We start from the raw sequence: 15,360 nt of genomic DNA on the forward strand, positions 1-15,360 counted from the left end.
TTTTATTGACAATTACATGAAGTTGATGCAAAGAGTCAATATTTGCAGTGTTGAACCTTCTTTTTCAAGACCTCTGCAATCCGCCCTGGCATGCTGTCAATTAACTTCTGGGCCACATCCTGACTGATGGCAGCCCATTCTTGCATAATCAATGCTTGGAGTTTGTCAGAATTTGTGGGGTTTTGTTTGTCCACCCACCTCTTGAGGATTGAGCACAAGTTCTCAATGGGATTAAGGTCTGGGCAGTTTCCTGGCTATGGACCCAAAATATTGATGTTTTGTTCCCAAAGACACTTAGTTATCACTTTGCCTTAAGGCAAGGTGCTCCATCATGCTGGAAAAAAATCATTGTTCATTGATGCTTACTGTTGGCATGACACAGGACTGATGGTAGCACTCACCTTGTCTTCTCCGGACAAGCTTTTTTCCGGATGCCCCAAATAATCTGAGAAAATGACTTTACCCCAGTCCTCAGCAGTCCAATCCCTGTACCTTTTGCAGAATATCAGTCTGTCCCTGATGTTTTTCCTGGAGAGAAGTGGCTTCTTTGCTGCCCTTCTTGACACCAGGCAATCCTCCAAAAGTCTTCACCTCACTGTGCGTGCAGATGCACTCACACCTACCTGCTGCCTTTCCTGATTAACTTCTCTGGGATATGTGGAACTCTAGCGTCCCACCTCGCCAACAGCCAGGGAAATTGCAGGGCACCAAATTCAAAACAACAGAAATCTCATAATTAAAATTCCTCAAACATACAAGTATTATACACCATTTTAAAGATAAACTTCTCGTTAACTTCTCTAGGGTAGGGGGCAGAATTCTGAATTTTGGATGAAAAGCATGCCCAAATTAAACGGCCTGCTACTCGTGCCCAGACGATATGATATGCATACAACTGGTAGATTTGGATAGAAAACACTCTTAAGTTTCCAAAACTGTTGAAATACTGTCTGTGAGTATAACAGAACTGATTTGGCAGGCGAAAAGCTGAGAGAAATCCATTCAGGAAGTATTTTATTTTGATGTTTTTGTAGTTTTCTATTCAATGCCATTACAGTATCCATTGACTTAGGACTCAATTTGCAGTTCCTATGCCTTCCACTAGATGTCAACAGTCTTTAGAAATGGTTTCAGGCTTGTATTCTTATAAATTAGGGAGTAAGACCAGTCTGAATGAGTGGACCCTGACGTGTCACAAAGCTTTTTCATGCGCAATCCCGAGAGAGTGCATTTCTTGTTTACCTTTTATATTGACGACGCTATTGTCCGGTTGAAATATTATAGATCATTTAGGCTAAAAACAACCTGAGGATTGAATATAAACATCTTTTGACATGTTTCTATGAACTTTATGGATACAATTAGGATTTTTTTGTCTGCCTGTTTTGACTGAGTTTGAGCCTGTGGATTACTGAAGAAAACGCGCAAACAAAACTGAGGTTTTTGGAGACTTTATTGAATAAATGAATGTCTTCTGAGTGCAATCATATGAAGATCATCAAAGGTAAGGGATTAATTTTATCTCTATTTCTGAGTTTTGTAACGCTTCTCCTTGGCTGGTTACTGTTTGTAATAATTTGTCAACTGGATTATCTTCTCAAATAATCGTAAGGTATGCTTTCGCCATAAAGCATTTTTAAAATCTGACACCGTGGTTGGATTCACAAGAAGTTAATCTTTAAACCTATGTAAAATATGTTTTGTTTTCTGAATTTTTATAATGAGTATTTCTGAATCTCACTGGATGTTGGCCAGATGAGACGTTAGCGTCCCACATACCCTAGAGAGGTTAATCCAGCCACAGTATCTGATTTCAAAAAGGCTTTACGGCGAAAGCACACCTTGCGATTGGGTCAGCGCCTAGCCACAGAAAAACATACAGCCATTTTTCAAAGAAGGAGAGGTGTCACAAAAGACAGAAATAACATTAAAATAATCACTAATCACTAATCACTAACCTTTGATGATCTTCGCCTGATGGCACTCCCAGGACTCCATGTTAGACAATAAATGTGTGTTTTGTTCGATAAAGTTCATCTTTATGTCCAAAAACCTCATTTGAATTAGGTGTGTTATGTTCAGAAATGCATTGTCTCAAACAAACATCTCGTGAAAGTGCAGAGAGCCACATCAAATTACAGAAATACTCATCATAAACATTGATAAAAGATACAAGTGTTAAACACCCAATTAAAGATACACTTCTCCTTAATGCAACCGCTGTGTCAGATTTCAAATTTTCTTTAACGGTAAAAGCACACCATGCAATTATGTTAGGTCAGCTCCTAGCCACAGAGAAACATACAGCCATTTTCCAACCAAGAAGATGTGTCACAAAAAATAAATAAATAGCATTATAAATATTAACTTACCTTTGATCTTCATCGGAATACAGTCCCAGGAATCCCAGTTCCACAATAAATGTTTGTTTTGTTTGATAAAGTCCATCATTTATGTCCAAATACCTCCTTTTTGTTCGCGCGTTTAGTACAGCAATTCAAATACACAATGCGCGAGCACTTAGTTCAGACAAAAAGTAAAAAAAGTTATATTACAGTTCGTAGAAACATGTCAAACGAGGTATAGAATCAATCTTTAGGATGTTTTTATCATAAATCTTCATAAATAGTAAATCATAAATAGTATTCCAACAGGACAATTCCTTTGTCATTAGAAATGAAAGGGAACGCAGCTCGCTCTCACGGCCACGTGTGTGATTTAGCTCATGGCATTCTGCCAGACCTCTTAGTCAAACAGCTCGTATTCGCTCCCCCTTCACAGTAGAAGCCTAAAACAAGGTCATAAAGACTGTTAACATCTAGTGGAAGCCTTAGGAAGTGCAATATGACCCCATAGACACCTGTATATTGGATAGGCAAAGACTTGAAAACCTACAAACCTCAGATTACCCACTTCCTGGTTGGATTTCTTCTCATGTCTTTGCCTGTCATATGAGTTCTGTTATACTCACAGACATCATTCAGAGTGTTTTCTATCCAAATGTACTAATTATATGCATATTCTAGCTTTTATGGCTGAGTAGCAGGCAGTTTATTCTGGGCACCTTATTCATCCAAGCTACTCAATACTGCCCTCCAGTCCCAACAAAGTTAAGCTCTGTACTGGTGGTGCCCCGATCCCACTTCTGAATCAACTTTAGGAGATGGTCCTGGCGCTTGCTGGAATTTCTTGGGCACCCTGAAGCCTTCTTCACAACAATTGAACCACTCTCCTTGAAGTTCTTGATTATCCAATAAATGGTTGATTTAGGTGAAATCATACTGGCAGCAATATCCTTGCCTGTGAAGCCCTTTTGTGCAAAGAAATTATGACGGCACGTGTTTCCTTGCAGGTAACCATGGTTGACAGAGGAAGAACAATGATTCCAAGCACCACCCTCCCTTTGAAGTTTCCAGTCTGTTATTCGAACTCAATCAGCACGACAGAGTGATCTCCAGCCTTGTCCTCATCAACACTCACACCTGCGTTAACGAGAGAATCACTGGCATGATGTCAGCAGGTCCTTTTGTGGCAGGGCTGAAATGCAGTGGAAATGTTTTTGGGGGATTCAGTTCATTGCATGACAAAGAGGGACTTTGCAATCCATTTCAATTCATCTGATCACTCTTCATAACATTCTGGAGGATATGCAAATTGCCATCATACAAACTGAGGCAGCAGACTTTGTGAAATTAATATTTGTGTCATGTAATCTCCAGCCTTGTCCTCGTCAACACTCACACCTGTGTTAACGAGATAATCACTGGCATGTCAGCAGGTCCTTTTGTGGCAGGGCTGAAATGCAGTGGAAATGTTTTTTGGGGATTCAGTTCATTTGCATGGCAAAGAGGGACTTTGCAATTAATTTCAATTCATCTGATCACTCTTCATAACATTCTGGAGTATATGCAAATTACCATCATACAAACTGAGGCAGAAGACTTTGTGAAATTAATATTTGTGTCATTCTCAAAACTTTTGGCCACGACTGTATATTTCACGGTTGCAAGGCATATGAATTTACAGGTTATAGAGTAAACAACACTGAATGTTTTGTACGCTCAGTGTATGGCAGTCACTGCTCTGGTTTTTATCCTGTCAAACAGAAAAGGCCATGACTCTAGCCCAGAGGCTGAGATGGTACCCACCAATGGCGACTGTAAAGTCAACAGGAAGCAGGTAGAGTCTTGCAGCCTTTGTCCATCCTGTCATGTGACTTATGGGCTTCCCTTTGTCATCCTATGCCTGGGCTCATATAAAAGGGGCTGGGGAGGCAAAGGGACGCCTATTCGTCAAAACAGCATCTCAACTGGACATTCATAGCGTAATTAACAGCATCCTAACATACAAACCATCCCCAACCAACTCAACATCCCCAAACCAAGCAGTATACTATCCACAAACCATTCCCAACCATCCATGAATTAACAGCATCCAAACAGACCATTCCCAAAATAGACCTTGATTTCGGGCTTTATGACGCTCGTTCGAAGCCTGGATGCATTTAATTCATTAAGTTGGAAAAGCCAACAGCCAGAGCATTGAGTCACACTGTTGGTTTACTGCTCATTGATAGTACCAGGCTCCTATTATTAGGGCACAATTAACAAAACATAATGAGTGTTTCTTATTGGACAAGCTCCCATAGTACTTCCCCATTTCAGATTGTTGGCTTTCATTTTGTGCTTAATGAATACCACCCAAGGCTTTAGACGGCGCACCATTCCTTTATTTGATTACCTGTCCACAGTCAAGAAACAAACGCATACATTTCTCTCTCAGCAGGGTCCCCTGGGATACCACAAGGTTTCTCAGACAAAAGAGGATACTGAAATAAGAGTAAAACATCATTTTAGTTTGAATAGCCACATATCGGAATGAAAGGAACACAGAGATAGATTTCAATGATCTACCCCCGAGCTCTCGCCCTCCATCAATGGCAAATCTGAACATAATTACATCCTCCTGATTCCTGCTTACAAGCAGGAAGTACCAGTGACTCGCTCAATACGAAAGTGGTTAGATGACATGGATGCTACGCTACAGGACTGTTTTGCTAGCACAGATGTGAATATGTTCCGGGATTCATCCAATGGCATTGAGGAATATACCACCTCAGTCATCGGCTTCATCAATAATTGCATAGACGACGTCGTCCCCACAGTGACCGCAGTGACGTGTTGAGGTTGAAAAACCCAGCAGGGTTTCAGTTCTTGACACAAACCGATGCGCCTGGCACCTACTACCATACCCCGTTCAAAGGCACTTCAATCTTTTGTCTGGCACATTCACCCTCTGAATGGCGCATACACACAATCCATGTCTCAATTGACACAAGGCTTAAAAACCTGTTTCCTCCTCTTGATCTACACTGATTGAAGTGGATTTAACAAGTGACATCAATAAGGGATCATAGCTTTCACCTGGATGCACCTGGTCAGTCTATGTAATGGAAAGAGCAGGTGTCCTTAATGTTTTGTATACTCAGTGTATATGCGTCAGCCTACTAATTATACAATTGTAAAATAGGCCCTATTATATGTCAAAATTAAAATCTGATTCGCTAGCCTATAATTGTAACTTTGTAGGCCACATGTCCTGCACCAGCATTGCATTCTCTCCCAGCTTCATGGTTTGAACGAGATTTGTAATTCTAGTCCATATGACACAGTATAACACAGTACAGAACAGTAATACAGTCCACACTCAAAAATATTATTTCATCTTCATGCTCTCATTCTCAAACTGAACAGGACATCAGTAGGCTTAGTTCCACACGCACAGATATGACTTTATATATTTTTTTTACAAATTGACTCGCCTTCTGAAGTGCCACCGTACACGGCACAGTCATCTGTTAGGGAGCACAAAAGGTTTTACATCAGCAAGAGCAGGGAAGGTCGTGTCCATTGCAGTGTGTAATGCAGTGTAGCTTAGTTTTTTTTTATACATACACCATCCCATTAGCACAAAAACTATTGGAAATATAACTGTCCCTGTTTTTCTCTGAGCGTGCTCTTCGAATAGGCTAGGCCTACGGCCTAAAGTATAGGCTATGGATCATTTTATTGAGACCACACAAGGCGCACTTGATATTGCGTTCCCCGCAGAGACTCAGGGAGGAGGGACATCATCGGGAACACATGAGATACCATGATAAGCAACTAATTCTCAAGCCTTGAGCAATATGACATTTAATTGATAACAAATTGCATGACCATCCCCTGGACAAAGACAACAAATACTAAACGCTCCCCCTGACTGAAATGTAAAAAGCATGACCCTCCACAATTTCTCTGGGGGTAACTATTCTGTAAATTTCGATCTCTCCCATACTAATCTCAATGGCAGTGTGTCACACAATACCTGTCATAATGTTGCTACTGAAAACGTAAGAGTGTAAGATTTCTTGTACCACACTGTAGAAACTTGGTGAAGGAACGTTATTTCAGGTGAGTTATATCGATTAACGCTGTCATGGATATTAGTAATTCTTCACATTGTGTTTCACGTGCGTGCAGACCCAAGCATCCCACGGCAATGCCGACGCGTTTTGAACAACTAACCTCTTTTAAGCGTTGTGTGTTTGAGATACCGACTGTTTGATTCTTGGATTGGATTTATACATTTCTTCTGCAACCATTAGTCTGTGTGATTAACAGGGGCTGAGCTACAGCGGTGTTTGTGAGACCAGGGAGGATCCCAAAAACAGTTATTCTCACAACAACATCACAAAAGTCTGTAAAGTCAGAACGGTTTGAGCTACAACCTGTTATTATGAACCATCTATGAAAAGCTGAGACTCTCACGGACACGTACATTCTATGAGGCTCACAAGCCACACAATAGTTATTAGAAAGTAAGAGATTCTTCTACATAGAAGATCATAGGAAATCCCAGGACGTGTTTATAATATTGTACTAAGCTCACATAGTTGCTGTCACGAACTCAACACACCACACATTTGTCACTGACTAGTTGGATGTTCATTTCACACCAAGCAAACAATTTCTCTACTCTTCTGTAGCATACTTATTCATACATTGTTTATTTATTAACATTTGTCGATAGAACTCATGAATGCAACTGTTCATGTCAAAGTATTTCTACTAGTAGCCCTGGTTGTCCTGAAAATAAAAATGGTAAAACACTTCAATGTGAGGCTAAATATAGTATAGTAGAGCATGCAGATTAATGAAAGTGGGGAATTTCAGGTTTTTCACTGTGGGAGGCCGGGGACCAATGGAGATAAGTCAAGGAAGAAATTGGCTCCTAGTAGATCTAATGACTAAAACATTCTCCTCACGTCTCTCCTGTAGCTTAAACTAAAACAGTGCTTATTTTTCAGTGAATACTCCCTCCCACTGCATATTACATGAGGCTGTTGCCTTGTGTGCTATTGTGAATGAATATCAAAGGGACAGCTCAGCTCAAGCTGAGGGTAAACAGAATAAATGGTTAGAGACAGGGCTTTGGGTGAAGTGCTGTTTTTAGTGGCTGCGGCCAGTACATTCACATTCCAGATTAGACACGGTACATGCTTCTCTCCTCCTGACACTGTCTGGCAGCAGCAAGAGATGCAAATATCCCTGACCAGCTTCCTCTAAAAACAACTGCTCCGGGTCAACATGTATCCTCCCATCTCCTTAGCTGTTGTCCTTCTTCCCTTCTTCCTCTTGTCTTCTTACAGTATGTGCTCCTTGGTCTTTCTTACTGATAAAGTATGGATTATTGTTTTCAACATTGTGTTACAAAACATACTAGGTAAGAGAGATCCCTCAGCCTTCAACACCATAGTGCTCATCACTCAAGGCCCTGGGTCTGAACCCCGCCCTGTGCAACTGGGTCGGAAACAACACCTCCGCCACACTGGTCCTCAACACAGGGACCCCACAAGGGTGCGTTCTCAGCCCCCTCCCTGTTCACACATGACTGCGTGGCCACTCACGTCTCCAACTCAATCATCAAGTTTGCTGATGACATAACAGTTGTAGCGCTAATTATCAACAATGACGAGACAACATATAGAGAGTTCCTTGGTGTGCACATCATTGACAACCAGAAACGGTCCATTCACACAGACAGTGTGGTGAAGAAGGCTGAAGAAATTTGGCTTGTCCCATAAGACCCTTCTATAGATGCACCATTGAGAGCATCCTGCCGGACTGTATCACCGCCTGGTATGGAAATTGCACAGTCCACAACGGTAGGGCTCTCCAGAGGGTGATGCGATCAGCCCAACGCATCACCGGTGGCACACTGCCTGCCCTCCAGGACATCTACAGCACCCAGTGTCACAGGAAGGCCAAAAATATCATCAAGGACCAGCTTCTATCTCCACAACATCAGATTAAACACTCACCACTAGCCAGCCTCCGCCCAGTACCCTGCCCTGAACCTTAGTCACTGTTACTAGCCAGCTACCACCCGGTACTCTGTCACTTAATAATGTTTACATACTGTTTGTCCATTTCATATGTATATACTGAATTCTAGTCAAGGCTCATATAACTATATATAACTACTGCTGTAATCACCATTTCTATTCATATGCTGTCCCAACTGTCTATACACACAATTATGTACATTTTGGGGATTTGTGTGTATTGTTTTGTATTGTTAGGTTTTGTATTGTATGTGGATCTAGAAATATAAGCATTTTGCTGCTGTGTTAACATCAGCAACATATTTGTACGCAACCAATACAAAAGTATTTGATTTGATTCGTATGACCATAGGAATAACCGCTAGATCATCTAGCCATTGTCATCCATCCCCCTGTCCTCTAGTCCACTCATCATCTCTTATTTATGCGCTTGTCATCTCCCATTGTCCCCCTTTAAACAACTCATCCTCACATAGCCTTGTTCCTATTTGTCCAAGGCCAGGCGACTACAGGAAGCCTTGAAGAACAGTGCTGTCTCTGTTCACACCAGACTCCCGCCTGACTCCCGTCTCTCCACATAACCAGCCAGATAATAGAGTGAGACTGTAGATGGAAGCACAACTCTCCAGTCTCTGGTGATGGCCACAGTTCTCTGTTGTTTGCAATCATGCACTAGTCTCAGAGAGAGAAAGGGAATGAAAGAGGAAGTGGAAAGCGAGGCGAGGTGATTCCTTTGAGAGTACTCTTCTGAATAGGAGGATGAGAATATGCAAGAGGATGGAGAGAGGAGAGACATTTGTCATGCTGTGTGAATTTCCTCTTCATGTATCCTTCACTTACTCCCGCATCAGCTCTAAGGTGTGTGTGTAGGGGTGGGGGGGGGGGGGATCTGTTCCTCAAAGTCACACTGTTTTTATTCACAGTAATATGTAAAGGATGAGAAATGGCCCCTACTGAAATTGGATTCTAATCAGATGCTATGAAGCCCTAACCTCACCTGGGATCCACAGTACAGATAATGAGTTTTTAGAAGAGAGTGGCCGTAGATGAAGAGATGATTGGAGTGGTTAGGACGGTGGACTCAAACTCAATTCCTGGAGTGCCTGGATATGCAGGTATGCTCTAACCCAGCACTAACACAACCAATTCAACTAATCAACCAGTCATGATCTTCAATAGACACCTTCCTTGATTAGTTGAATGTGGTATGCTAATGCTGAGCTGGAGTAAAAACATACACACTGGCCAGGTAGATAATTGTATTTGAGCCCACAGGGTTAGGAAGAGGTGAGTGAAATACCCATCACCTTTCATCTGTCATGGTGGAAGTGCAGTGCCTGTTGAAGCGGTGACTGAGGTGTGGCTATAAGCAGATGGCTAACGGTGTGAAGAGAGAGAGAGATGGCTCACTGTCAGTATTGTCATCTCTGAGACTGCTAGGGAAATCAGCAGGGAAGCCAGGGAAAGGGAATCATACCAGGGACAGGTGATCCACGGAATCAGGAGTGTCTCTGTCACTATGTACACTGACCAAAACCAGGGGTTTACAGGTGTCATTTCCCAGTAGAACAGACATAGTAAACAGACGGGACTCTGTCAGGATTCGGACCCAGAACAGGTTCAATACAGACTGTGGGTCCTGACTTTAAAAAAAAAATGTAAATAAAGTTGTTGTTTTTTGTATAGGGGCTTTCAATTTATTGAGAGTTGTAACAATAGAATACACAAGGTGCAATTTTGAAATTCTGTAGTGCATGAGCAGTTTTCCTCTTTTTATGTCATTCACTGACAGACCTTAGAGAGCTATTTATAACCTGAAATGTCCAGTTGATCAACTACTAGTCCATGCTAGGTAAGTTAGGCTAACCAGATCTTGTAGTTATCATACCAGAATATGGACCCAGGGGCCTCGACCCCAGGGGGCCCCCATTTATTTTGTTGAGTCATTCTGGTTCCATATGAACACACATAAGACATGGCCAAATGTGTTTTGCAGGAAATAAGCTTTAAAATGGCAAAATTTTCTCTCTGTCAACGAGGGGTGTGAACAGGTTGAATAGTTTGGGGTCGCATGGGTTGCTAGGTAGGGTTTCAGGCTGGATATCTGTATAGCACTTTGTGACAACTGGTGTTGAAAAATGGCCATATACAGTCGTGGCCAAAAGTTTTGAGAATGACACAAATATTAATTTTCACAAAGTCTGCTGCCTCAGTGTCTTTAGATAATTTGGGCAGATGTTACAATGGAATGCTGATGTATAATTACAACCATTTCATAAAATACATGAAGTTGATGCAAAGAGTCAATATTTGCAGTGTTGAACCTTCTTTTTCAAGACCTCTGCAATCTGCCCTGGCATGCTGTCAATTAACTTCTGGGCCGCAGCCCATTCTTGCATAATCAATGCTTGGAGTTTGTCAGAATTTGTGGGGTTTTGTTTGTCCACTCACCTCTTGAGGATTGAGCACAAGTTCTCAATGGGATTAAAGTCTGTGGAGTTTCCTGGCCATGGACCCAAAATATTGATGTTTTGTTCCCAAAGCCACTTAGTTATCATTTTGCCCTTATGTCAAGGTGCTCCATCATGCTGTCAAAAATCATTGTTCATTGATGCTTTACTGTTGGCATGGCACAAGACTGGTGGTAGCACTCACCTTGTCTACTCTGGACAAGCTTACTTCCGGATGCCCCAAATAATCTGAGAAAATGACTTTACCCCAGTCCTCAGCAGTCCAATCCCTGTACCTTTTGCAGAATATCAGTCTGTCCCTGATGTTTTTCCTGGAGAGAAGTGGCTTCTTTGCTGCCCTTCTTGACACCAGGCAATCCTCCAAAAGTCTTCACCTCACTGTGCGTGCAGATGCACTCACACCTGGCTGCTGCCATTCCTGAGCAAGCTCTGAATTGGTGGGGCCCCGATCCCGCAGTTGAATCAACTTTAGGATACGGTCCTGGCGCTTGCTGGACTTTCTTGGGCGCCCTGAAGCCTTCTTCACAACATTCAAACTGCTCTCCTTGAAGTTCTTGATGATCCGATAAATGGTTGATTTAAGTGCAATCTTACTGGCAGCAATATCCTTGCCTGTGAAGCCCTTTTTGTGCAAAGCAATGATGACGGCACGTGTTTCTTTTCAGGTAACCATGGTTGACAGAGGAAGAACAATGATGCCAAGCACCACCCTCCCTTTGAAGTTTCCAGTCTGTTATTCAAACTCAATCAGCATGACAGAGTGATCTCCAGCCTTGTCCTCGTCAACACTCACACCTGTGTTAACGAGAGAATCACTGACATGTCAGCTGGTCCTTTTGTGGCAGGGCTGAAATGCAGTGGAAATATTTTTGGGGGATTCGGTTCATTTGCATGGCAAAGAGGGACTTTGCAATTCATTGCAATTCATCTGATCACTCTTCATAACATTCTGGAGTGTATGCAAATTGCCATCATACAAACTGGGGCAGCAGACTTTGTGAAAATGTATATTTGTGTAATTCTCAAAACATATGGCCATTACTGTACAGAAAATACATTTGATTCAATTTGGGGTTTTGACAAAATCCAACCTTTCCCACCTAGGACATTTGTATGACCAGACCTTCTCAAATAGTGCAGTAAACAATATCCCACAATCCGGTGGTCTAGCGGTTAGTGCCACCACTTCCAGCACACAGTCATACCTGTGCTGGCATGGGTTCAAATCTGTTCCATTTCACACTCTCACCTGTCTTTCCATGCTATCCCTCTGAAAAGGTCAATTCCCACAATCTAACTTAATTCTCTTGGTCTTAGTGAGCATGACTCGTTTTGGGTCACAAATCCTTCCACGACGCAGCCCAGCTGAAATAGAATTGGATGGATTCTATCCAGAAGAGAACAGAAGAACCGACCAGTCAAAGCGTGACGGAGACATAAGTAACGGAAATGGAGCAGCAGCTCTGTAGAACCCGGACCTTTATGTCCATCTCTAACCTTCTCTTCTCTACATTTCACATCTTAATACATTCATGGATCCAATTTGCCAGTCCTCTCTGAAGAAATAGGTGCTAGCAAGTGCAGTCGGGATGATGAGGGTAGGCCTAGACGTGTGAAAACGACCCACATAGAGAAACCTCCTCCAGCCATGCTAATGTTTCTCTGGGTGAGTCAATGGAACCATAATGAGGTCCTTTTAAGCGTGTCACATGTGTTCCCCTCACAACCCCTCCCTCCCGGGCTAAAGATAGATGTTGGAGGATGGTGAGGCTCGCTCTAACGGCCCTTTTTCTCTCCTCCTCCCCTCTTCCGCGCTGTCGCTCTCTTTCTTTCTCTTAATATTTTTGAGCAGGGGCCGTGGACGTCAAAGAGGGAGAGGTAGAGAGAAAGAGAGAAAAAAGGAGTGGGGGGGGGGAGAGAAGAAAGTAGATACAGAGGGGTGGTTGGGTGTGTGGAGCTGCCAGAGGAGATAGAAAGAGAGATGGAGCGAGAGCATTCAAAGAGAGAAAGGGATTGATCTGCTCCAGTTACGAGCTCCTAGCACAAGTAAAGCCTCTAATCTAACACAGAAAACTCAAAATTGATGTCTCTTATATAAACGGGATGGTAGTGAACATGTTAGTGATGGAGTAATGGTATCTGTTAAAGAATCTGTTTGACATTGGGTTTGCAAATTTCCTGATTTCATTTCAGCAACATGACTGTTAGCTGTTGTGGAAATGTTATCAGAGGAGGTTCTGACACAGTGTGTGCTGACAAAACAAATGACTTGTCTCGCAAAGCCTAACGTTCTACTCCATAGACTCCAGAGTAATCTCCTCCCCACACAACTATGAGAGATTAGTTATCTTTTTTTAGAAACGTTTCAATATTTTCCATTTTGGAGAGCTCTTTTCACAGCTCTTCTATCCTACCCAACAAAGAGCACAAAGATAACTGTCCATCTGTTTCTAAATGGCTCTGTGATGTCAGTTAAAAAGGAATACTGATGTCCCTACTCTACCTGAGAGACCATAGATATTCATATAATAACAATATAGCATGGTCATTTATCAGACCGCTTTTATTCCACTTGCAGAACTGCTAGCATTGACACTTAAACAAATATTCTGTAGATGTGGCCCAAGTGGGAATCGAAACCCACCACCCAGCACCTTGTTGCCAACACCTTGCTCTAACCCTCAGACATATCAACTAGCTTTAGTAGGAGACATACTGTAAGACAGTGCAGTCTGTACCTGCACTTTCATCCAGTTTGAGTGGTGTGGTGTGTTGTGGTGTATGCAGGCACCACTCTCTCGCTCTCTCTCTCTAGCCAATTAGCAACGACCCAGCTGCGCTCTCCCTTCCTCATCTGGTGTCTTGTCAATTGGAGCCTAATCCCTTCAGGTGCGAGTGGTGTCCCTCAAACCGCAGTAGCCATCATCGCTTGCTCATGACACATGAAGAGGTAAAGAGTAAGAGAAGAAGTCAATTAAAACCGTTATGAATAGACAAGCCTACTTGTTCTCCTGCGCCTGATGTACAGTGTGGTGATGTTCTTACCTTTAAAGTATGCTAGGCCCTAAAATAGCTCCTTCTTTATGTAACTTTGCCTGTAGTGAGCAAGACACAATGATGGCACGTGTGAGCGGGCCCTGAGTCAGTGGCCCACCTATCCACAGTGAAATTATGCAGGCAAGGATGGGAGGGAGGATCCAGCAGGGACATGGCTTTTGAATTTGAGTGAAAAAACTGACTGGTGGCAGCTAAATGAAAGACAGAGAGTGTGACAGAAAGAGAGAGAGAGAGCGAGAAGCTCAGAGAGAACTGGGCGTCCTTGTGGGGGTTTGGTACTGTAGGGCTTATGTGCATCCTTTCTCTTTCCAAGCCCGTTCTCCCAGTCTGTGTAAGCTCCAGAACCCACCTGTTAATTACCTCTAATGAGTCTTAAAGGGATAGTTCAGGATTTTGGCAATGAAACCGTTTATCTACTTCCCCGGAGTCAGATGAACTTCCGGATACTATTTGTATGTCTCTGGGTCCAGAATGAAGGAAGGTAGAGGTAGTTTCTCGGGCCAAAGCTAACTAGCTTAGCTCAAGAGACTGTCTTTGCGCTAAGCTAGCGCTAACACTAGTTAGGACTTCATTGCCAAAATCCTGAAATATCCCTTTAATAGCTTCTGATTAGCCAGTTTGAGGCCGTCCCTCTGTGCAGCAGGAGTGTACTCGCTCCAGGGCATCTATGCGGCTCAAGCGCGGCTCCGTGCTTCCGCTAGATGCTCAGAAATATCCATAGAAATAGGAAACTCTCTCTGAATGCTGCTGCCAGACTTGTGGCACAAATTCATCTTTAAGCAGCATTTCTATTTTAGTTGAGAGGTGAGATGTCGGGGCACTTGTTGAATTGTGGCACGCAACACGGCCCCCATTTAAATTTTGTCAGTCACACCTCCCTCATGGCTGTCTGTCAGGGTACTCCTGTGGGATTTAATGAGTGCTTTTCGTTTGCACCTTTTTTTTCTCTGTTTTCTGATTTCTTTCCTGTCTGGTTTTCCTTCCTTCTTCCACCACTATCTCTCTCTCTTTCTCTTTTGCTCCCTACCCCCTTCCTCCCTTTCTCTCTCTGTAGGTATTGGTCAGGGAGTGCCAGTGGTGGCTCTGATAGTGGAGGGGGGTCCTAATGTGATCTCCATTGTGTTAGAGTACCTAAGGGACACGCCACCTGTGCCCGTGGTGGTGTGTGATGGGAGCGGGCGTGCTTCGGACATCCTGGCATTTGGACACAAGTACTCTGAGGAGGGAGGGTACGTGTCACATATCACATACACAGATTTGCTACAGTATTGCGGGTGCATTAAGGTGCATTAGTAGTGTGTCCCAAATACAGTCCTAATACTTAGGATAAACGTTAAATGGATAATTTTGCAATGAGGCCCTTTATGAACTCGTGGATACCAATTTTATGTCTGTGTCCAGTATGAAGGAAGTTAGAGGTAGTGTTGCGAGCCAATGCTAACTAGC

At 42.9% G+C, this 15,360-nt stretch overlaps 1 protein-coding gene across 3 annotated transcripts in view; it reads left to right on the forward strand.

Moving 5' to 3' along the window:
• The window catches only part of trpm3 (transient receptor potential cation channel, subfamily M, member 3), a 217,913-nt gene that overhangs the window by 124,514 nt on the left and 78,039 nt on the right, over positions 1-15,360 (forward strand). For 2 of the 3 annotated variants that reach the window (XM_021621100.2, XM_021621102.2), the window contains exon 7: positions 14,969-15,143. In XM_021621100.2, the coding sequence (XP_021476775.2) occupies positions 14,969-15,143 (175 nt within the window). Of the gene's footprint in view, positions 1-13,139; positions 13,171-14,910; positions 15,144-15,360 lie in introns of all 3 variants that reach the window. The other variant, XM_021621106.2, reaches the window with a different exon arrangement.

Source organism: Oncorhynchus mykiss, chromosome 11 (assembly GCF_013265735.2).
Source record: "Oncorhynchus mykiss isolate Arlee chromosome 11, USDA_OmykA_1.1, whole genome shotgun sequence".
In the NCBI taxonomy this organism is placed as follows: Eukaryota; Metazoa; Chordata; class Actinopteri; order Salmoniformes; family Salmonidae; genus Oncorhynchus; species Oncorhynchus mykiss.